The 22,179-nt window shown below is 29.8% G+C and overlaps 12 protein-coding genes across 12 annotated transcripts; 5 read left to right on the top strand and 7 right to left on the bottom strand.

Moving 5' to 3' along the window:
• Positions 1-818: 818 nt before the first annotated feature.
• On the top strand, positions 819-1,847 carry BN7_573 (Zinc finger protein; the record flags this gene model as incomplete). The annotated part of the gene is made up of 1 exon (XM_011278766.1): positions 819-1,847. One exon carries the CDS (start codon positions 819-821, stop codon positions 1,845-1,847), a length of 1,029 nt encoding a protein of 342 aa, XP_011277068.1.
• A 504-nt stretch (positions 1,848-2,351) lies between these two features.
• Positions 2,352-2,873, bottom strand: BN7_574 (uncharacterized protein; the record flags this gene model as incomplete). Its single annotated transcript, XM_011278767.1, has 1 exon — positions 2,352-2,873. One exon carries the CDS (start codon positions 2,871-2,873, stop codon positions 2,352-2,354), a length of 522 nt encoding a protein of 173 aa, XP_011277069.1.
• A 967-nt stretch (positions 2,874-3,840) lies between these two features.
• On the top strand, positions 3,841-4,968 carry BN7_575 (GATA-type transcription factor; the record flags this gene model as incomplete). The annotated part of the gene is made up of 1 exon (XM_011278768.1): positions 3,841-4,968. The coding sequence occupies one exon, from the start codon at positions 3,841-3,843 to the stop codon at positions 4,966-4,968; it is 1,128 nt and encodes a 375-aa protein (XP_011277070.1).
• Positions 4,969-5,728: 760 nt separating this feature from the next.
• On the bottom strand, positions 5,729-8,521 carry BN7_576 (Styryl dye vacuolar localization protein 3; the record flags this gene model as incomplete). The annotated part of the gene is made up of 1 exon (XM_011278769.1): positions 5,729-8,521. One exon carries the CDS (start codon positions 8,519-8,521, stop codon positions 5,729-5,731), a length of 2,793 nt encoding a protein of 930 aa, XP_011277071.1.
• Positions 8,522-11,035: 2,514 nt separating this feature from the next.
• PIF1 (C-terminal helicase domain-containing protein) lies at positions 11,036-11,455 on the bottom strand (the record flags this gene model as incomplete). Its single annotated transcript, XM_011278770.1, has 1 exon — positions 11,036-11,455. One exon carries the CDS (start codon positions 11,453-11,455, stop codon positions 11,036-11,038), a length of 420 nt encoding a protein of 139 aa, XP_011277072.1.
• Positions 11,456-11,478: 23 nt separating this feature from the next.
• On the bottom strand, positions 11,479-12,111 carry BN7_578 (uncharacterized protein; the record flags this gene model as incomplete). Its single annotated transcript, XM_011278771.1, has 1 exon — positions 11,479-12,111. The coding sequence occupies one exon, from the start codon at positions 12,109-12,111 to the stop codon at positions 11,479-11,481; it is 633 nt and encodes a 210-aa protein (XP_011277073.1).
• Positions 12,112-13,649: 1,538 nt separating this feature from the next.
• GUA1 (GMP synthase (glutamine-hydrolyzing)) lies at positions 13,650-15,230 on the top strand (the record flags this gene model as incomplete). The annotated part of the gene is made up of 1 exon (XM_011278772.1): positions 13,650-15,230. One exon carries the CDS (start codon positions 13,650-13,652, stop codon positions 15,228-15,230), a length of 1,581 nt encoding a protein of 526 aa, XP_011277074.1.
• A 106-nt stretch (positions 15,231-15,336) lies between these two features.
• BN7_580 (holo-ACP synthase) lies at positions 15,337-15,807 on the bottom strand (the record flags this gene model as incomplete). The annotated part of the gene is made up of 1 exon (XM_011278773.1): positions 15,337-15,807. One exon carries the CDS (start codon positions 15,805-15,807, stop codon positions 15,337-15,339), a length of 471 nt encoding a protein of 156 aa, XP_011277075.1.
• A 365-nt stretch (positions 15,808-16,172) lies between these two features.
• On the top strand, positions 16,173-17,156 carry FSF1 (Fsf1p; the record flags this gene model as incomplete). Its single annotated transcript, XM_011278774.1, has 1 exon — positions 16,173-17,156. The coding sequence occupies one exon, from the start codon at positions 16,173-16,175 to the stop codon at positions 17,154-17,156; it is 984 nt and encodes a 327-aa protein (XP_011277076.1).
• A 442-nt stretch (positions 17,157-17,598) lies between these two features.
• ERG12 (mevalonate kinase) lies at positions 17,599-18,924 on the bottom strand (the record flags this gene model as incomplete). The annotated part of the gene is made up of 2 exons (XM_011278775.1): positions 17,599-18,780; positions 18,844-18,924. The coding sequence occupies 2 exons, from the start codon at positions 18,922-18,924 to the stop codon at positions 17,599-17,601; spliced, it is 1,263 nt and encodes a 420-aa protein (XP_011277077.1).
• A 485-nt stretch (positions 18,925-19,409) lies between these two features.
• Positions 19,410-20,747, top strand: YTM1 (Ytm1p; the record flags this gene model as incomplete). The annotated part of the gene is made up of 1 exon (XM_011278776.1): positions 19,410-20,747. One exon carries the CDS (start codon positions 19,410-19,412, stop codon positions 20,745-20,747), a length of 1,338 nt encoding a protein of 445 aa, XP_011277078.1.
• An 88-nt stretch (positions 20,748-20,835) lies between these two features.
• BN7_584 (uncharacterized protein) lies at positions 20,836-22,080 on the bottom strand (the record flags this gene model as incomplete). Its single annotated transcript, XM_011278777.1, has 1 exon — positions 20,836-22,080. One exon carries the CDS (start codon positions 22,078-22,080, stop codon positions 20,836-20,838), a length of 1,245 nt encoding a protein of 414 aa, XP_011277079.1.
• Between the last annotated feature and the right edge of the window lie 99 nt (positions 22,081-22,179).

Below are 22,179 nucleotides of genomic sequence, written 5' to 3' on the forward strand. Positions count from 1 at the left end.
GTTGCTATAGGATTAACCATTGTTTAGTACTTCAAGACAATAAGTGGAGTTTAGCCTATTATATACCATTGGTTGTATTGAAACAGAGGCGTCATTGATCAATAAAGCTGTACGAACTGGTTAGTATCGGCTGGATTTACTTCTCCCCGTTTAAAAGATTGTTTTAATTGGGTATTAATTAGTGCTGCATTTTTAAACATAAAATTCTAAGGTATTCCTAAATATAAGGTGGTTGCACGTTTATTAAACTGGTGTTTATTAAAGAAGTAATAGCTCATTGATTAATATTTGATTAGAATAAGCTGTGCAAGGAAACTGGTTTTTAAAACTTCTCAAAAGAATTTTAGGTTGTTTTTGAAAAAGGTAATATTATAAGAAGTTGCATATTCGGAATTTTTTTTCTAAAAGGTGGATATACTTGGAACTTTGATTAACCATTTTAAACCTTTTTGCAGAATCTTTAATCACATCATTGAAATCTAAGATTTTAAATTTCTTTTCTATTGTTTTTTCATATTATTTGACTTTGATATAACTGTGGTGTCACAAGATATTAGGCAATAATTTGTTGATATTTTATTGTTTTTTTTTTTTGAGATCCCGACAACAATTGAACAGGTTTAAGAGAAAGTTGGATTTTAAGTAAGTATTATTATGATTCTAGTTGTTTATAAAGATTATATTTTCTTTTTCTTGGTTATTTTGATTATATTTTGAATTCATAAATCGTTTCAAGGTTATATTATCCTTTAATTTTGGTTCCATTGTTTATTTTGTTTTATTGGGTTAATGATTAGATTTAAAAGAATACAATTATTATGAATCCAAAAGAAGATGAAAATGATTCAGATTTAGAATATGATCATATAGATCAACATGGTGTGTGTTATAAAAACCAACTATTAATTGAAACAATACTAACAATATCAATAGAAGTTAATAATTTAATTAGTTCCATTTTAAATAAGATTAAAATGTCATCAAATCATATAACATCAATAAATAATCTTATAAATAATGAAGAAGATGAAGATAGGAAATTTTTAAGAGCTGCAGCAGAAGCTATAGTGGCAACTTCTATGGATAATCAAATTGATCCCACAATATTAGAATTATTAAGAAGAATTCAATATGCTAATGTACCAGGATCAATAAATCCAAATACTGGTACTTCTGCATATCATACTTCAACATCAACAACTCCATTATCTTCAAATAATTTAAATAATACAGTTTCTAATCCATTAACTAATAATCAATTAAATTTAAATCAATCACCAACAAATTCCACTGGGAATTCAAATTCAAATTCAAATATCCTAAATTATTTAGATACTTCATCAAATATAAATCCAGCAAAAAATATTCATCATTTCCCAACTTTTAACTTGAATTATTTTGATTCTTTACAACAATCTCAATCCCAAACAACAACAACTTCAAATGATTTTGATCATAATTCAAATACCAATTCTTCATGGTCAATAAATAATGGACATAATCAAGGACAACCATTATCAACACCTACACCAAATTCTCAAAATTCAACACCACCATCAACATCATCAAGATCCCAAGGAGGCATCAACGACCCAAAACCATTTTTATGTTCGGATTGTAATTTATCATTTAGAAGATCATCAGATCTTCGAAGACATCAAAGAGCTCATTTACCAATATTACCACATATTTGTAAAAAATGTGGTAAAGGATTTGCTCGTAAAGATGCATTAAAAAGACATAGTGATACATTAACATGTAAAAGAAATCGTGAAAAATTATTAAATAGTGGTGGTGATGTTGAAAGTATATTAAATGAAGCTAAAAAGCAAGGTCATGATATATAAAGCTGGTGGCCAGTGGTTTATTTTGTATTATATTATATAGATATTCAATTCAATTCTATTCAATCATAATGTTATATGGGTTGATCCGTGATTATGATTGAAATTCAATTTAAACAAAATGATGTGTTTGTAGTACTACAAATTTAAATTCATAAATTATTTTTGTATTCGTTATATTCATTAAAACTAAAAAAAATCACACTTTTGTTCAGCGGTTAATTTTTGGGAGTACTTGCTATTATAAAATAGCCGCTGTGGATTTTATATAAACATCAATTTGTTCTGAAATTGAACATTCCTTTGACTTTCATTTGATTCTCTTATCATTGAGTTCACTGTTCATACTATCATCGTGGTGTAATTGTATATCACCAACTCTCCCTTCCACAATTCCAAACGGAATTGTTTATTGTCTTTCATTATTCACAATTCCTATCGGAATTGTTCATATTGTTCATGATTGTTTCATTTCCCATTACTCACAATTCCTTACGGAATTGTTCGTTAAACCACCTCAAATTTCGAATAAATTAAATTCTTCATATATCCATTCAATTCAAGCACTTCTTCATGATCCACTTTAACAAATTCATCATTAATTTCAATCATCCCAATTAAATTATCAATAGATTCCATTGATAATCCACTTATAACACACCAATTATATTTCCCCTTACCATGTATTTTGATCAAAACACCCAAGATTAATTGTTTTATTGATATTTTTAATGGTGCAATGATTATTGATAAATATTTAATCAATATTATAATTAATTTTTGTAAATCATATAATGTAAGGTTTAATCTTTGGAAAAGTATAGTTATGAATTGATTCAAGTTTTCAATATTTAAATTATGGAATTTTGAACCATATTTTGATATAATTAAATTAAAACTATGATTTATAATAAATTTATATATGATTTTTGATTCCATTTTATTATGATTTGATTGTTGATTAAAATCCATATCAAAAGGATTTGAATTTAATGGTGAATTTAAATTATAGTTGTGTAATAAAGACATATCTCTTCAGAGACTTATATGATTGTGTGATTGTAGTATTGATGGAATATAAAATTATCCATACCTTTTTTAAAAAGTGATATAAAAGAGAATAGAAATTGAATTTCAAATATAAAAGGATTACACACACAAAGTATATGAATCATACCCGAGTGATTATGTAATCAATGACATAAGCACACACTATGTTTTTTACCGCTAAGTTATAAAAGTACCGATAACAATGCAGTTAAGTACAAGTGATGGAGATTATGTATAATAAACCACTGAATGGCATTGAAGGCCGTGGATGGCATTGAGCTGGAAAGAGGTGAATAGTGGGATCCGTTTGAAGGAGTGGGTGTATAAACAGTGGGTGTTGTGGTGATACTAACCGTTATTAACGGTGTAATTGTATAGGTATATTAGTTAGCTATATATATTAGTTTATGTTTTATCATATGTTATAAATTATAATACTGATATCTATGAGTCACGACTCACTAAGGAACAAGTTTGACGTGTTGAAAAGAAGAAAGGAAGAAAATAATTTTTTCTTAATATTTTTGATTACATAATGATGATGTAATACTGAAATCACGTGAGTATTACCTAATATATTACCTAATGGTAATCACGTGTAGCAAAACGTGACAAAATTGAATTGAATCTATTTCGATCGCGAATTTCTTCTCGCTTTACTTAGATGCTCCCGATTGATTCCGTTCGATTCCGTTTAAAATTTAAATTTTTATTTCCCCATTTTTCCCAAAAGTTTGTTTTCATTCACTAATTTGTTGAGAATCGGAATTATAAACGGCAATGACTATGTGGAGTAATATAAACAAGTCATTTAGGAAAAAAGCATTTCAAAGGAGTTATACCAAAGACATTTTAAATATGAATTTCTAAACACTTTCCAATCTTATTCAACTATATATTCATAAAACCATATACACTATATGTTACATTATATACTTGTTATACCATGTCCACAATCAATACTACAACTAAAATGGATCTTGAAAATGACTTGTCAGATTATATATCTTTAATATTTAATCAAAATCCATCAACTCCAATTTCAAATATTGATAATTTAACAAATGATCAAAGTTATAAATTATCAAATGAATTAAATTGGTTAAATTATGATAATATAAATTCATCACCACATACCAATGATAAAAGAAGATCAAATTCAATTGCAAATATTAATCTTAATAAAATAACAAAACCACAATTATCAAAACCAAAATCAAATTCAATTTCAATAAGTCAATTATCAAATTATTTAACCAAGGATCAAACAAATCCAATTAATGATGATTTTGATTATGTTGCTCATATAAAGAAGATTTCACAGGATGAAATTTTCCAATCATTAAATAATTCTCAAGGTATTTCATCAAATTCAAATTCTTTATCACCAATACAAAATAATTCAACAACAAATTCATTAAATGATTCAACTCGATTGAATCCATCAACTTCAAATTCAAATCAAATTAATTCCAAACCACAACCCCAACCACAACCGCCAACTAAAAAAGACTCAAATAAAAACATTACATGTTCAAATTGTCAAACTAAAACAACTCCATTATGGAGAAAATCTTCAAATGGTGATATCTTGTGTAATGCATGTGGACTTTTTTATAAATTACATGGAGTTATAAGACCAATAAATAAATCAACTTTAAAAAAACCAAAAACAAGAAGACCAAAAACAAAATCAACAACTCCAACAACAACAGCATCATCATCATCAACAAATAAATTAAAAGAAACTCCTGGTTTTAATTCATTTTATATATCTCCTGTATCAACTAATAATACTCCATCAACTTCTCAACAACAACCAATTGCATTAGATACTTCAACAATAGCACCATCAATGACAAATCAACATTCAGATTATAATATTGATTTAGACCTAGATTTAGACCTAGATCTTGGTTCAATTATTGATTTAAAATCAATTGGATTAGACGAATTAACTTCTAATGAAAAATCAAATGATTTAAATCATTTAAATCATGGAATTATTGGTAAAAATGATGGATTGTTTAGTGCTGATGAATCAAATTATGAATGGTTAAAAATGGGTATTTAAAAAGGCGTTTATCCCATAGCTAATAGATAATATTACCTTATAGCATATAGCTATTATAATAAGATTAAAAGTAATTCAACTTTATTGCATTGTGGTTTAATGATTTGTTTATGATTTGTTATGATATGAATACTATGAATATATGATATACTTTACAATAATCGTACTTGTACAAGATATATATACACTTATCAAACTACATTATCAAACAATAAGTAAATATACATGATATCATTATCAAATTAAAACTCAGGATCAATTGATAAGAAGTACAGTACTTATTAATTTTCCTATATCGGGATTTGAATACACACAGAGGGGTAAATTATTATGGTAAACATGATCAAAAGAACTGGATAATCGGATCAAAGTCTAGATTTAATAACTAAATAACTAGTAACTTCTTGAATCTTATCAATTGGTAATCAGTATACTTCAACTACGTCATTAAAGATATTGTAATTGTTTAATAGATGTCAAAGTATTACTTTTACTTGATTTGTAAAAAAAATTGATCGGATTTATGTTTATATCTATATCGGGTAAAGGAAATGTCAAATTGAAAGTTGTATAAGGTATATTAAGTAAAGATCAATTGACTAGGGGTTTGGATTAGGTTTGATTATAGAAATTCATGATAATGACTATATGGTTAATTGCTCATGGATTAGATACATATGACCAAGTCTTGGATCTAATGATTAGGATCTACTACGATTATAACTATCATTATATCAACATTGAAATATTCAAGTATTAATTATAATATACAGATCAATTTTATATTAAAACATATTACTACTACTAAAAAGTTCTTATTTTTTTCTAAATAATCCCTTTTTCTTTTTTTTTCTTCTTTTATTTGATTATTTTGTGGATTATTACCAACAATACCTAATGGTTTTGGTTCTTCATTTGATATAGATAAATTATTAAATTGTCCTGTACTATTTAATTCATTTGAACTATTTGAATTTGAATTATTTTGAGAATTTGAATTTGATAATGATTGTGAAGTATATGGATTTGTTTGTAATTGATCAGTTTGTGGAACTTGTTGAGGTGCTTGTGGTCGAGGTTGAGGTTGTTGAAATTGGGAAGTTGTTGGAATAGTTGGTGATGTAACTGCTTTTGTTGGATTTGGTCTATAAATTTGATGTCCATTAGTTGGTGTGGTTGGTTGTTGATATTGATTTCTAAATCTTGAATCTAAATTTGTTTGTAATGGCATACCACCATAATTATTATCAATTCCAGGTGTAACTAATGGGAATGAAGATTTTCTATTTTTTCTTGAAGTTTTCTTAAATTGAGGATTATTAAACATATCATTTGAATCTAATACTGGCATTGTAGAAACACGACGTTGTTGAGGTTGAGGTTGTTGTTGTGGGATTATTCCACCTGGTCCTTGTAATTGTTGTTGTTGATGTTGTTGACCTAATCCTGTTGGAATACCTTGTGGTCCTAAACCTTGAGGACCTACAGGTCCTTGATTATGATTATTTGGTAATCCATTAACTAAATGAGGATTTTGTGGGAATTGTTGTAATCCATTTGGTCCAGGAATAACTTGTTGAGGATGTTGAGGATGTTGATGATGATGTTGAGAATGTTGATGTGGATGTCTTGATGGACCATTATTAGAATAAATTGAAGATTGTTGTTGATGACCATTTTGTTGTGGTGGACCTTGTGGACCTTGTGGACCACCAGGATATCTATTTAATTTTTGTAATTTTTTATTTAATTCTAACTCTCTTGATTGTAATAATTGTTCTTTTTTTTGTAATTCAATTTCTTTTGCAGATAAATGTAATTGTGGTACAACTTGAGGAGATTGTAATCCACCATTATTATTCCCATTACTCAACTGATTAGTTGATCCATTAACTTGAATAACACCACCATTTAATGTATCTGATTCAGAAGCTTGAGGAATTGTAGGAACTTGAGATTGTGGAGCTTGTCTATATTTAACTGGAGATTCTAAAGATTGACTTAATAATGCAACATCTGTTAAATCTCTAAGATCTGGTGTACCTTCAACACTATGTTTAAATTGTTCAGTATTTCTTTGTTGAATTGGAGATTCTTGAGGAGGTTGAATTGATCTATCATTTTGTTCTTGTGGAATTTGTTGTGGGATTTGAGGAGGAATTTGTTGAGGGATTTGTTGAATTTGTTGTTGTTGCTGTTGAACTTGTTGTTGTTGTTGTAAAGATCTATGTTGATTTTCCAATTGTTGGAATTTTAAATCACGTTGTTGTAATTGTTGTTGTAAAACTTGATGTTGTTGCTTTAAAGAATCAAATTGACTTAAAATTGTTGAATGTTGTAAATCTTTATCTTTATTAAATTTTTCATTTGATTGTGATAATTTCAATAATTTTGAATTTAATTGTGATAATTCATCATCTTTAGATATTAATTTTTGAGATAATGATTCATTTGATTTAATTAATTTTTCAAATTCTAAATTTTTGGAATTTGATATAGATCTATTGAAAAAAATTGATTCTTCTTCTTTGGAATTATTAAATTTATCAAATTGACAAATTGTTGCATAAAGAAATTCTAAATATGGTGTCTTAATACCATAATCATCTGCTAACAAGATTGGTTGTAATAATAACATATCAATATCTAAATTATTCTTATGGAAAAAATCATAAAAAAATCTTGGGCTTTGTAAAAATTTAATTTGTGAAGTTGATGTAGAATTTGGATATTGATCAATCCAATTTCTTAAGAAATTTGATTCATTATCATAACCATGAGGTAATTTACAACCCATAGTTTTAGCAACTGTAATTAATTCAGTAACTAATCCACTTAATAAAGGTTTTGCTAATATTTGATTTGATAAACCTGAAGGTTGAGATTCTTCAAATAAGATTAATAATGGATTAAAACAAATTTGTGGAATTGCAATTTTCCATTCTTCTGTTAGGAATTCTAAATATGTGTTTTTTAATATAATTTTTTCATTTGTTGAACTTTGGAAAATTTTAGCAATAATTGATAAATTTTTAAAAGTTGTTGAATTAAATTTTTGTTGCTTTGTACTTGATTCACCCAAGATAATTTCACCTGAAGTATTTGGTAATATCAAATATTGATTTTGATCAACTTTACGAATATCTAAATTTGTTAATATGGAAATAATTGAAGCTGAAGATTTTGAAGGTAAACAATTTTTCAAAAAAGGTTCTAAATTAACAAACCCAGTTGATTCCACAATGATTATAGTATTTGAATTTAAAAATGGTGATAAATTTGTTGATAAATTTGATATATCTTGTAAAGATTTTGATGAAAGGAATATAATATCAAATTTAGTTTGTAAAGAAAATTGATCAAATCTTGAATATATCACATCAGGTTGGAATGTATTGAAACCTTCTTCATTTGATAAAGTGATTGGTAAAGAAGAATCCAATTCATCATTGAATATATGGAATTTGAATTTCCCAGTGTTATTTAATTTCCATGAATAGTATAAAAGATTTGGATTAGCACCAACGGATAAAACATTTAAACGGCTACTCATTTTGAGTTAATCTTATAACAGAACAATACGATGATAATCTAATGAAAAATAGCTCCAAGGACCACTTCCAACTATACCGCCCTGATATAGATCTGTTATTTGTTGATGTTGATGTCTCTTTGAATTAAGCGAACGGGAAACCTTGTACCTGATTCTAAGCCTTTGAAGCAGAGTATGAAATTGAACAAGAGCAGAAGAATCCTTGGGAAGAAAGAGACTTGATATTATTCACTTGGATTATTGGACCACCACCAGCAGCACGAGTAATTGAAAAGAACCAAAACCTAAGTAACACTGAACCAAACGAGCGTAGTAGTTGTTGTTAATTTAAAAGGTATTAAAATTCAAATGTTCAATTGTCAAAAGTAAATTTGAAAATCTGAGATTCCACTGCCATAAAAAAAATTAATGGAAAAATAAAAAATCGCGAAGTGTTTTATGGTACAAAATTTACGGGAATAAAAAGAATTTTAATTTGAATTAGTTGAGTTTATGAAGAAGTCTAAGATTGTTTGTCGACTGGTTGAGTGGAGCGTAGACTGTGGTGGGTATAGAGAGTATGTGATGAGTTTACTGGGCTTCTTTTGAGTGTAGTTTAGTGACTCTAGTGTATTTTCCTTTAAAATCCAAGCGATCAAGTCGCGTTAATGCACTAGCGGATTCGGATACATAGGCAGGAATCATTAGGAAATCTCAAACAAGTGTCAAAGAAAACAAGCAATATTATGACCAAAGTTCAAATTCATGTCGCGTTTGATGGACCGTGTAACGAGTATAAGGAGTCCACTGTATACTACACACCGGTTCCTGAATCTTGATCAACAGTCTGTCCATCCAATGAACATCACCTAGATTTCTTATTCACAGAGCTGGGCTGTACCTCAGATCAGAAAAAGCACAAAGGATTTATTTAAGCGCAGGGAATGAATACGCGTAATTATAATCGTGTTCATGAATCATCATAGTATCTTACGTATTTACATTCAGAATTGGAACATTGGAATACCATAAAACCTCAGGAGTCAGCAATCCATAATTATTATGATTCCTTCTCTTATAATCTTCGTTATTGTTCATTTGTTTCAGATTTTAGTTTAGTTTATTTATAACCGCGTTTTTGAAACTTTATCACAAAGGGATCTCGGATGCGGATTAGTACCCCGTGGTTCCGTAATAGTACTTACAAGTTACTAGTATTATATATATAAGAGTGAATATAATTAGATATAGATGTCAGTAAATAGAACATAACTATCAATGAACAGTATTAAAGATAATTAGGTGAACATATCAATATCACGGAACGGTTACCCACAATCAACTCATTAACCGTTATATTGACGTTGAACGCTACATATAGCTGTACAGTTATACACCAATTGAGGATCTTAATCAAGCCAAATATACCACTAAATGAAGTAAATCATGAAGTTAACTTAGCTATATTTAGATTATACATATCTATTATTATACACTTACATGTACTAACATTGACATGATGATCATCCTTTGTTCGTATTTTCAATAAATCATTGATCTTGATCTTGAATAGTATAAGGACATTAATGGGTATTGAAACAAGAATCATTAAATCAATATAAGTTCATAGAGCTCAATATGATCACCCTCTTATAGATTCATTAAATATCCAAATTCCCTCCCGTAAGCTCATATAATGGTATGAGGTTACATTACTCATCCTTAGTTGAACCAAACTATTCATCTTCAATTTGTGGTGATTACTTTGCTTTAATTGTCTGATCATGATTTCAATCCTCAATTGCTCTAGTACCAATTTCTTCGACAGTGAAGTTTGAATTAGTTATCATAAATGGTTAGCGTATTTCGTGGGGTGAGCTGCATCAAGAGCACTTATTACTGCTCTTTAATATACATGTTGACGTTACTCATAATCAATACCATAATTGAACCTGCTCGATCTCTCTCAAAGTCATAGCTCTGTATAGTCCGCCTGCTCTTGATACTTATACTGATTCAATACATTTCTATGTGATTATAATGCCAATTTTACCTCATCAGCTCCTTCGAAATCATGAGCTCTATCAACAATTCCAATGATCTGTTTAAGCTTATATATTCTACGAGACAAGTCTCGGTTGCTCGCTTCGCTCACAATGCTTAATCCCAATAGTCGTACACAATGCTTAATCTAAATAGTGTAGAAGAAAATTTAGTAAGATCGCGAATATCTCGATCAGGGTAAACGAATTATCTAGTATAATAATAATAATAATAACGTATAACATAATATATATTGAAGAATAAATAAATAAATACAATGTAGTTTTGTATCAAAAAACATAAAATTGAGTAAATAGTGTACAAATAAAAATACAAACTAATATACATAGTTTAAAATCGAAAAGCAGCAAAACGATTGATACAGTTTCTCAATTTCCAAAATGATATAAGATCAATAGATCAATTGATAACCTCATGATCATTGAGATAATAAATGGCTTCTTTGAAAACGACATTAATAAGACTTCTATGTCAACATGGAAGTATATCTTGAACAGAATTACCATTGTTTTGAGGTTGTGAGTTGAGAAGAAAAAAGAGGTTATTAGAAATGGTAACTCTTGTTAAAGCAACATAAAACTGGCCATGGCTAAAAGGATGATATTTAGAAACATCTAAATCAGCTCTTGAGAGTGTTTGCCCTTGAGCCTTATTGATGGTAATAGCAAAACACTGTTTTATAGGTAACTGCAATCTGTTGAAGGAAACGGAAAAATCATCACTAACCTCGTGGACAAATAAAACTCTATGAATGAAAACTTTTTTCAAAAAATGAGCACCAGGATTTATAATTTGGCACTCAAGAACATTATTATGTCTTTTCAAAAGCAAAGCTCTAATTTTACCATCACAAACACCGTTATTGACATCAATATTTCTTATATTAATCATAAAAGGAGTCCCAATTTTGAACATTATAATATAACACTATCAGAGAAACCTTCGATATCAATGTTTGCCAGATTATCTGGTGTATAATTTAATTTTTGATGATCCGAAGGACCTTTTGAAACTTCATTAACAGCAATCAAAGAACCCATTGGCATATTAGGATTAAACAAAGAAGATAAAATTAAACCATTTAACTCATTAACAGCCTTGTTAGTTGCAGCAAGTAAAATATTTTCCTTAAACAAATCTATTAATTGATTGGTATCACTTGAATAAGGGAAAGATTCACCAAAGACATTTTTTATCAAGTCAACTTGAGAGAAAACAACATTATTCAATAAATTTCCAGAAAGAGGAACCAAGAATCTGAAAGGCTGAGAAGCTGAAGAGGCACACACTGAAGTATCACCACCACCAACCTTTTCTACCCAGTCAACATAACCTGTTGTATCATTCATCAATCTTCTATTTTGGACCAAATTAAATAATTTAAAGGAAGGAAACAAAGTAGAATTAAACAGACACAAATTTAAAGAAGCGGTGGATGCTTTATGTTTCACAACTGGAAGAATTTGTTTATAAGCACCACCTAAAATGATAACTTTATTACCAAAAAGAAAATCATTTTTCATTAGATCTTTGAGAAACCTATTCATGCACTCGACATTTAGTTTGCTGCTCGTTGAAATTTCATCCCAAATAATAATATCAACTCTTTTTAAAAGGACACCTAAATTAGATCTATGAGTTACACCTGAAACAGAATCTTATAAATCTTTGACATGATTAAATAATGACTTTTGCTCAGCATTAAGTGATTGCATATCAGCCTCAATATTTCTTGGTTCTGAATTGAAGATCTTATTTATCGAAGGATTTTTTTCTCCCTCCAAGGAATCCCAATCAACCAGTATGTTGAAGTTTGGTAAAAAATTGTTAAAATTGGAGAGGTTTGCTGTAAGTGAGTTAGTAAATGGAGCCATTAAATTAGTTCAAAAATCAAAAAACAATACATACCAAGCTGCAGCGGTTGTCTTGAAATTCAATGGTAGCAATAAATGTAGTTGTTGTTGTTTGAAGAAGAGTATAATGTACTGTGTTAATGTAGAGATCTAAAAATTTAATTAATTAAAGTTCAACGATCAAGGATCATGTAATAAGCAGTTGAAAATGTAAGCAAATAACCTTTCTCTTGTGGGAAGGTGAACCGACAACCACCGAAAAGTAAACAAAACAAAATTAAAAAAAAAACGAAAAGTAAACAAAGGCAAAATAAAGGCATTCTATTGGCTGATGAGTTCCGGTTTTCCCAAACTTCAAAGGCCCATAAGTCAAGAGGGAGGAGGATAATGGGAGTTTTTATTGCGTCCGGAAGGAGAAGTCGTATTTTCTCTATCTAATGGTGGTACTCTCAACCCACCACTGTTTAAACTACGGGCGCTGCTTATATTAATTATATTATAATAATAGTACCTACCCTAAGACCACCGTTCCGCGGCCAACCTTTCGCTTACCCTGATCTTATACCGTACTTACCGCGGTTTCCAAAACTCAACTCCCAATTGAAAAAAAAAATCTCGACAAAACAAATTCAACCAACTTAACAATTTTATAAATTCTTTATCAAAATCATATGTTCACGAGGCGTCACCGAGGTATCTTTATTTACAATTACTTTGGTTCGATGGCCTTGTGAGTAGCATTCATTTGCTGGTGGGTTCCGTCCTCATCCAATGATGCTTATACTGTGTTGACATATGATAGAAAGAATTATTAAAGGATGTATCTCCGTTCAAAAGAGACAATGTCAAGGACTTGAACGGTCATGAATTCCTTTAACATCATATCATTTTAATAGTATATATACACAATCTATTATCAACTGAATCAATTGTAGAATGGTAATTTATCACAAGTAATCAATCGGATATCCCGTGGATTCAAAGCCTTTTGGTCATCGGGAATCGAACCGGGTAATCCCCGAAAATTTTGTCTGTCATTTTAACTCGGCTCATCTCAAAAAAATTTCTTGTAATTATATCTTTAATTAAAAAGGAAAATTTTATACATATAGTCAGTCATCTTTCATAAAGATTTGAATTTGGGTATAAAACTTGGTTAATTCCTTTGTTTAGTTCTTCATCAAGACATTGATAATCAACCACAATCTATCATAACTATACAAATCAACACAATGTCTGAATCAGTTGCTCCAGTTTCTAGTGTTTTTGAAACCATTTTGGTTTTAGATTTTGGTTCACAATATTCACATTTAATTACTCGTCGTTTAAGAGAATTTAATATTTATGCTGAAATGTTACCATGTACTCAAAAAATTTCAGAATTAAATTGGAAACCAAAAGGTGTTATTTTATCCGGTGGTCCTTATTCAGTTTATGCTGAAGATGCTCCTCATGTTGATCATGATGTCTTCAAATTAGGTGTTCCAATCTTGGGTATTTGTTATGGTATGCAAGAATTAGCTTGGATTAATGGTAAAGGTGTTGCTAGAGGTGAAAAACGTGAATATGGTCCAGCTACTTTAAACGTTGTTGATGCTTTATCTCCATTATTTAAAGATGTTGATCATTCAAAAGTTTGGATGTCTCATGGTGATAAATTAAATGGTTTACCATCTGGTTATAAAGTTATTGCTACTTCAGATAACTCTCCTTATTGTGGTGTTGCTCATGAAACTGAACCAATCTTTGGTATTCAATTCCATCCAGAAGTTACTCATTCAGAAAAGGGTAAATATATCTTGAAAAATTTCGCTGTTGATATTTGTAAAGTTGCAACTAATTGGACTATGGAAAACTTCATTGATACTGAAATCAATAGAATTAGAACTTTAGTTGGTCCAACTGCTGAAGTTATTGGTGCTGTTTCAGGTGGTGTTGATTCCACTGTTGCTGCTAAATTAATGACTGAAGCTATTGGTGATCGTTTCCATGCTATTATGGTTGATAATGGTGTTTTAAGATTAAATGAAGCTAAACAAGTTAAAGAAACTTTAACAAAAGGTTTAGGTATTAATTTAACCGTTGTTGATGCATCTGATAGATTTTTAGATGGTTTAGCTGGTGTTACTGATCCTGAAAAAAAACGTAAAATTATTGGTAATACATTTATTCATGTTTTCGAAGAAGTTGCTCAAACTATTAAACCTAAAAATGGTAAAGAAATTGATTTCTTATTACAAGGTACTTTATATCCAGATGTTATTGAATCAATTTCATTTAAAGGTCCTTCTCAAACTATTAAAACTCATCATAATGTTGGTGGTTTATTAGAAAATATGAAATTAAAATTAATTGAACCATTAAGAGAATTATTTAAAGATGAAGTTCGTGCATTAGGTGAATTATTAGGAATTCCTCATGATTTAGTTTGGAGACATCCATTCCCAGGTCCAGGTATTGCTATTAGAGTTTTAGGTGAAGTTACAAGATCTCAAGTTGAAATTGCAAGAAAAGCTGATCATATTTATATTGAAGAAATTAAAAAAGCTGGTTTATATAAAAATATTTCTCAAGCTTTTGCTGCTTTATTACCTGTTAAATCAGTTGGTGTTATGGGTGATCAACGTACTTATGAACAAGTTATTGCATTAAGAGCTATTGAAACTACTGATTTCATGACTGCTGATTGGTATTGTTTTGATGCTTCATTCTTGAAAAAAGTTAGTTCAAGAATTGTTAATGAAGTTGATGGTGTTGCTCGTGTTACTTATGATATTACTTCAAAACCACCAGCAACTGTTGAATGGGAATAGATTAACATCTTTTTTCAATTCTTTATTTCGTTTGGAGGTTGTATTTTGTATAGTTTGTGCATTATTAATTTAGATTATTATTATAAAAAATGTTAATATTGGAGTTTTATTTATCTAATGTAATTTGTCGTATAACTGATGCAATTAAAATATCTTCATCATGTGAAATTGATAATAAGAATTCTTCATTGGGGAATTTTTCTAAATATAACCCACCAATCTTGGGTCTTCCATTTAATTCATTATATTTAAACCAATCTTTAAACTTTTGACCATATTGATCTTTATCATCTAAACATTTGAACACGGCTTCCTTCATAGCCCAACTAGATATATTAGTAGCTGATATTCCAATGAGTCTCAAATTATATACGTACCTTCCTGCAAGCACTCTCACTGTCTTATCTATATCATCATCTTTGACATGTTTATTGAATAATGGCATCTCTTTGTCCACATTTAAAATCTTCTTAGCAAAAGCCTCAGTTTGCCTACTTGCAAGCCCATTTCTTGTGACAATCTTGTGGAATCTTGCCAACTTGACAATGTCAGTCCCTAAACCCAAAACCCTGCTCATACCCCGTAGTTTTCGACTGATTTTATCACCAATTCGTTTATTTTTACTATTGTTTAAATTTTGAAATTTATACTGATCCAAATTTATCTCCGTTGGTGAAAAAAAAAAAAAATTAAACGTTGAAAAAAAAAATGTTTGTCATCTCATCAGCCATTTGATACTAGAAACCTGTCAATTTAAATTCACAAAACTACTAGGTTATATTGATCCATTTCACAAGTTTACCATAGATAAACCACAGAGTGTTTAATTACTCGGTGCTTTCAGTTTTTTACTTCGTTTTATACAACATATTCATCAATCCATATAGCTTTGTACTATATCTTCATACACAGATCATCAATTTTATCTAAGAAAAACCCAAAATGGCATCATCAGTTCCAGGTCCAATAGCATTACCAGAATCCAAATTCGATCTAACAACATACTGGGGTCGTGTTCGTCATTGTGCTGAAATTTCAGATCCTTCAATGTTATTAAATTCAAATGTAACTTTAGAAAATGCTAAAAAATTAATTAGTCAATATAAAAATGGTGAACAAAAACAAATGACACCAGAATTATGGGATGCTAAGAAAGTTTTAGATTCTACTGTTCATCCAGATACTGGTGAAACTGTTTTATTACCTTTCAGAATGTCATGTTGTGTCTTATCAAATTTGGTTGTTACTGGTGGTATGTTAACCCCAGGTTTAGGTACTGTGGGTACATTATTTTGGCAAGTTGCAAATCAATCATTAAATGTTGCAATTAATACAGCAAATGCAAATAAATCACATCCATTATCTACACAACAATTAATTCAAAACTATACCATTGCAGTTACAGCATCTTGTGGTGTTGCATTAGGTCTTAATTCAATAGTTCCAAAATTAAAATCTCTTTCACAAAATACAAAATTAATCTTGGGTAGATTAGTTCCATTTGCTGCTGTTGTTTCTGCAGGTATTGTTAATGTCTTTGCTATGAGAAGTGAAGAAATTAAAAAAGGTATTACAGTGTTCGATAAAAATGGTGATGAAGTCGGTACTTCTAAAACTGCTGCTAAATATGCCGTTGGTGAAACTGCAGCATCAAGAGTTATTAATGCTACACCAATCATGGTTGTACCACCTTTAATTCTTGTTCAATTACAAAAAGGTTTATTAAAGAATAAAGGTGTTGGTATTCAAACTTTAGCTAATTTAGGTTTGATTTTAACAACTTCATTTGTTGCTTTACCTTTTGCTTTAGGTGTTTTCCCACAATATCAACCAATTCAAGTTTCAAAATTAGAATCTGAATTATCTGGTAAAAAGGATAAAGATGGTAACGCTATTGAAACTGTTTATTTCAACAGAGGTATTTAAAAGAACGCATCGATTTGTATATATTTGTAAATAATTATAGATTAATTGTACTACAATCCTAGTAATTATTATTGTAAACTATTAAATTAAAATTAATTGAACACTAAATATGTGTCCTTTTGAGCTATTTATATATATGAATGAATAAAAAAAATGCAAATTCATGAGATATAATATTTTGAAAAACTGCCACTTTTTTGTAAAAATGGGATTATTAGGGTATGAACAGTTCCTTCTTCTTTTAAAAACAGAGCAAATAAAATAAACAATTTTATAATATTAAAAAATGCAAAATGTGGTTTTTGTTAAAAACACAATAATTATTAATACAGCAAAATAAAACATAGATTTGATACAATATGGTCACTTCTATTGACCCCTTATGATCTTACTCTTTATAACTGTGACTTTTGAAAATAGCAATATAATGGACTATATTAACCTACCAAAACTTCCATCCATCATTTTGAGCACCTAGACTAATTTCAATTTCATTACTAGTCTTTTGTTTAAAATTTTCTGGATTGAAAGAAACATCATTATTAAAAGGTAAGAATCCAACACCTTTACCACCTAATGAAGTTTCATAAGTTTCATAACCTAATTCTTCATATTTCAATTTCAGATTCTTCATTATTTCATCTTCAACTTGATCATTTAATAAAGTTATGGCACAACCACCACCGCCGGCACCTGTTAATTTAGTTTTACCAACATTCATTTCATCGGTTAACATTCTGGCTCTTTCTAAAGTTGGATGACTAACACCAAGAGCAATTAATAAACCATGATTAATTTGAAATAATTCTCTTAATCTATTTCTTGCAGCTTCATCGAAAAATGGTCTAATCATTATATTATAAGCTTCTCTAGTTAATGCTTCAATAGCATCAAGAATATTTGAACTTGTTTTGGGGAATTCATTTGTTAATCTTGAAACATTTGAAACTAATTCAGCTGTTCTTCTTGGTTGTCTTGTATTTGTTAATAATAATTTTAAAGGTGGAAAATTTCTCATTGTTGTACGAACACTTGGTATGGAACTTTGCATTCTTTGAAACATCACAGCACCACCATGAGTTGCCACAGCATTATCTATACCTGATGGATTACCATGTATACATTTTTCACCCATATAAGCCCAAGAATCAATAAATAAAGAATCTTCATTATCAGAGGTTAAATCATCTTTTTTCAAAAAAGCAGGTTTAATATGATTTCCTAATAATGATAATGCAGATGTTAAACAAACAGAAATTGAAGCTGAAGAACCTAAACCTGCACCTATTGGTAAAGTTGAACGAACAGTAAATCTTAAACCTTCGGAATGTCTACTACACAAGTTGACATAAAGGTATAAAAATGAACTAGCAGCGGCATAAAAAATGGTTTTATCCAAATCAGTCAATAATTTGGCAATTTCAGAAACAATTTCAGGAACTAATTCATCAGTTGGTTGAGGTTTCCCTTGTTGATATTTTTCTGCAACATCCCAAGGTAATTCTGAACTTTTCCAAGATTGATATAATCCAATATCTGGGAAATCTAATATTATTTCATCTTTACTATCACTTGGAGTGACCAATAAATAGGTTCTTAGAGAAACAGCAGCGGCAATAGCTGGCTAAAATAATGACCTGTTAGTATATATGAATATTTTCCATTTGATAATCATCTGGATACATACCTTACCGAAAACAGCAGCGTGTTCACCAAAGATAATGACTTTCCCAGGTGCTGAGACGATGAAAGGGGGACTTAGTGTCATATTGATGTATAAAATGTGTCTTTGAAAGTATGAATGTTGGATCTAATAATGATAATTATGAATTTCTCCTGGATTGATATTAGGCGCTATCACGATGGTGAAACTTTGATGGAAATTTGAACGAATGTGGTGACGTGGCGACCTGATAACCTGGTTCCCCTTTGCACTTCTGTGTACTATCTTCTCCAGTTAAAATGAACCTTTTGCAAAGCAGCAGTTTCCCAGCAAAATCTTAACAACTTTTCTGTTCCTTTTCATCAAATTTGAATTTTGTTGGTGTCTCGTTTAACTTTTTATCGTTTTTGTAAATAGAAATCAGTTCCGAGGGGGAATAAACGTGACTCCCATAGTTAAGAGTTCCGAGGGTCTCCGATGAGGTATCTAAAAAAATTTCAAAAAGTTTATTATTATACAAAATTATAAGTAAAATCATACTTTTGATATCAGTTTCATTGCTTATTGTTAATCAAAGATTGTTCACAAAGATGGCTGATAAATCACAAATCAAAATCAAGTTCTTCACCAGAGAGGAAGACGAATCTCTTCATGTTAATGAAAACCCATTATATGTTCCAATCTCTTTGAAAAGATTTGGTTTATCAGAAATTGTTAATCATTTACTAGAGACTGAATCACCAGTTCCTTTTGATTTCTTAATCAATGGTACCTTGTTACGTACCTCTATTGATGAATACCTTACCACTCAAGGGTTATCAAGTGAAGCTTTCCTTACATTAGAATATACAAGATCAGTGTTACCTCCTTCATATTTAGCATCTTTTAATAATGAAGATTGGGTTTCTTCATTAGATGTTAAACATAATCAAATCTTATCAGGTTCTTATGATGGTATTGTACGTACCTGGGATTTATCTGGTAAAGTTCAAAAACAATATTCTGGTCATTCAGGTCCAATTAAAGCTGTTGGTTGGGTATCAGAAACTAGAGTTGTTACAGGTGGTAATGATAGACAAATCCGTTTATGGAAAACAAGTGCAGTGGATTCAAATGGTATTAAAGATATTGATGAAGATGAAGATGAACCTGAAGAAGGTAAAACTTTGGCCATCTTAGAAGGTCATAAAGCTGCGATTAGTGGATTAGCTGTTAATGATAATAGAATTCTTTCATCTGGTTATGATAATGCAATTGGTCTATGGTCAACAAATTATAAAGAAATGACAAACATTGATCCTTTAGCTGATCCAAATAATAATGTCACATCAACTGCAGCAAAAAAGAGAAGAAAATTAGCTTTACAAGATGCTTCAATCAGACGTAGAGCCCCATTATCTTTCTTGGAAGGTCATTCACAACCAGTTGAAGATATAATGTTTGCACCAAATGATTCAACTGTTGCATATTCAGTTTCTCAAGATCATACTATTAAAACATGGGATTTAGTTACAGCTCGTGCAGTTGATACAAGAACCACAGGATTTTCATTATTATCAATTGCATCATTAACAAAATTAAATTTATTAGCATGTGGTTCATCAGCTCGTCATATAACGTTACATGATCCAAGAGCTAGTGCAACTACTGTGACTCAATCACAATTAATCGGTCATACCAATTTTGTTGTTTCATTAGCACCAAGTCCTGATAATGATTATATGTTTGCCTCAGGTTCTCATGATGGTACTGTTAAAGTATGGGATATTAGAGCTCAAAAAGCCCTTTACACTATAACAAGAGAATCTGGTGTGCCAAAAGGTCAAGATAAAGTGTTTGCTGTTTCTTGGGATCAAACTGGTATTATAAGTGGTGGTCAAGATAAAAAAATACAGATTAATACTGCAGGTCAATTACCAAATAATTAAATTGGGATTCCTGTGATAGAAATATAGAAACTTATTTTTAATGCATTGTATATTAATATTTGATTTGAAATTCGTAGATATGTTAATATTACTTCTTCTTTGATGTAAATGATGATGTCCATCTACCTAATCCATAATAACCTTGCCATAAACCTTTAGTATCAGTTAAATAACCCGAGATTTCAGATCCATAAGGTTTTGGTTCATCTAGATCTTTCCAACCTCTTAATTTCCTTAATTTTCTTAATTCTTCTAATGAAAATTCCACTTTTGGTGCAGTACCATATTTTAATGGTCCAATATTTATCCAAGTCCCACTTTTTTCACCAATTAATCTTTCTATACTATCAAAATATTCAAATAAATTTTGTGCAGTATCAATGAAAAAAGCAGTAACAATAACAACATTATCATATTTGTCTAAATTTGGAATTTGGAATTTTCTAAAATCACCATAGTTTGTTGTTAAATTTTGGGGTTTAGTTGGTTGGGTTTTAAATTCAACTGATCTTAATTGATTTTCTTCAGAAACATGATGAGAATAAGTATGTATGAATGGATGAATCTTGTATGATTCACTTGATTGAGTTTTGGAATAAACGAATTCATTACATAAATGCATTAAATAAGAAAATTCTATTGTATGAACAGCATCAAATTTTGGTGTTAATAAAGATAATTCATGTGCAATTCTACCTAAACCTGAACCTGGAACCAAAACAACAGTTTTTGATCTTTCTTCTTTACCGGGTATAGTTTTATTTAAATTGTTGAGAATATAATCAAATAATGGTTTTAATTCAACATCACCCATAGAGGTCCAATCTCTTGCAAAATGACAAAGTGATTCAATCACTCTTGAATTATCTTTATAAACAGCACTTCTTATTTCTAAATCAGTTATCCCATAATTTTGGATTGTTTGTTTAGCAATAGCATTGGCTAATTGAGCATTTGATTCAATAGCTTTATCAGTTTTGGTTAAATGATCATAATAACCAATTTTTTTAGCTTGAATATAATCATCATAAGAAATTCTTTTCAAATTCCCATATTTTCTTTTATTCCAACCTAAAGCACGGTCTTTATACATTTGGAAACTTTGAACAGCATTTATTAAGTCTTGTCTATCAGAGTTAATATCCTTTTGAATGAATTTTTTAACTATCCATGAAAATGCCTTTGTCTTGTATAATGAAGATGACATCCCAAGTAGAAAAACTGCAATTGGAAGTTTAGAATTTGGTAAAATTTGTAATGAGAACGCGTAGATGATTATAAGAACTGAAAACCTTGTAAGTAAAAAATTTGTATCAGACTGATCAATATCCATCTTTGTCACTCTGCTGTAGACTCGAGTCCTAGATCTAGTAATTCAAATTGGCTGCTTTATACCAATTGACTTATATTGGGTACAAAAGATTATACGCGC

The sequence above is a fragment of the Wickerhamomyces ciferrii genome, contig 00011 (assembly GCF_000313485.1).
Source record: "Wickerhamomyces ciferrii WGS project CAIF00000000 data, strain NRRL Y-1031 F-60-10, contig 00011, whole genome shotgun sequence".
Classification (NCBI taxonomy): Eukaryota; Fungi; Ascomycota; class Saccharomycetes; order Phaffomycetales; family Wickerhamomycetaceae; genus Hansenula; species Hansenula ciferrii.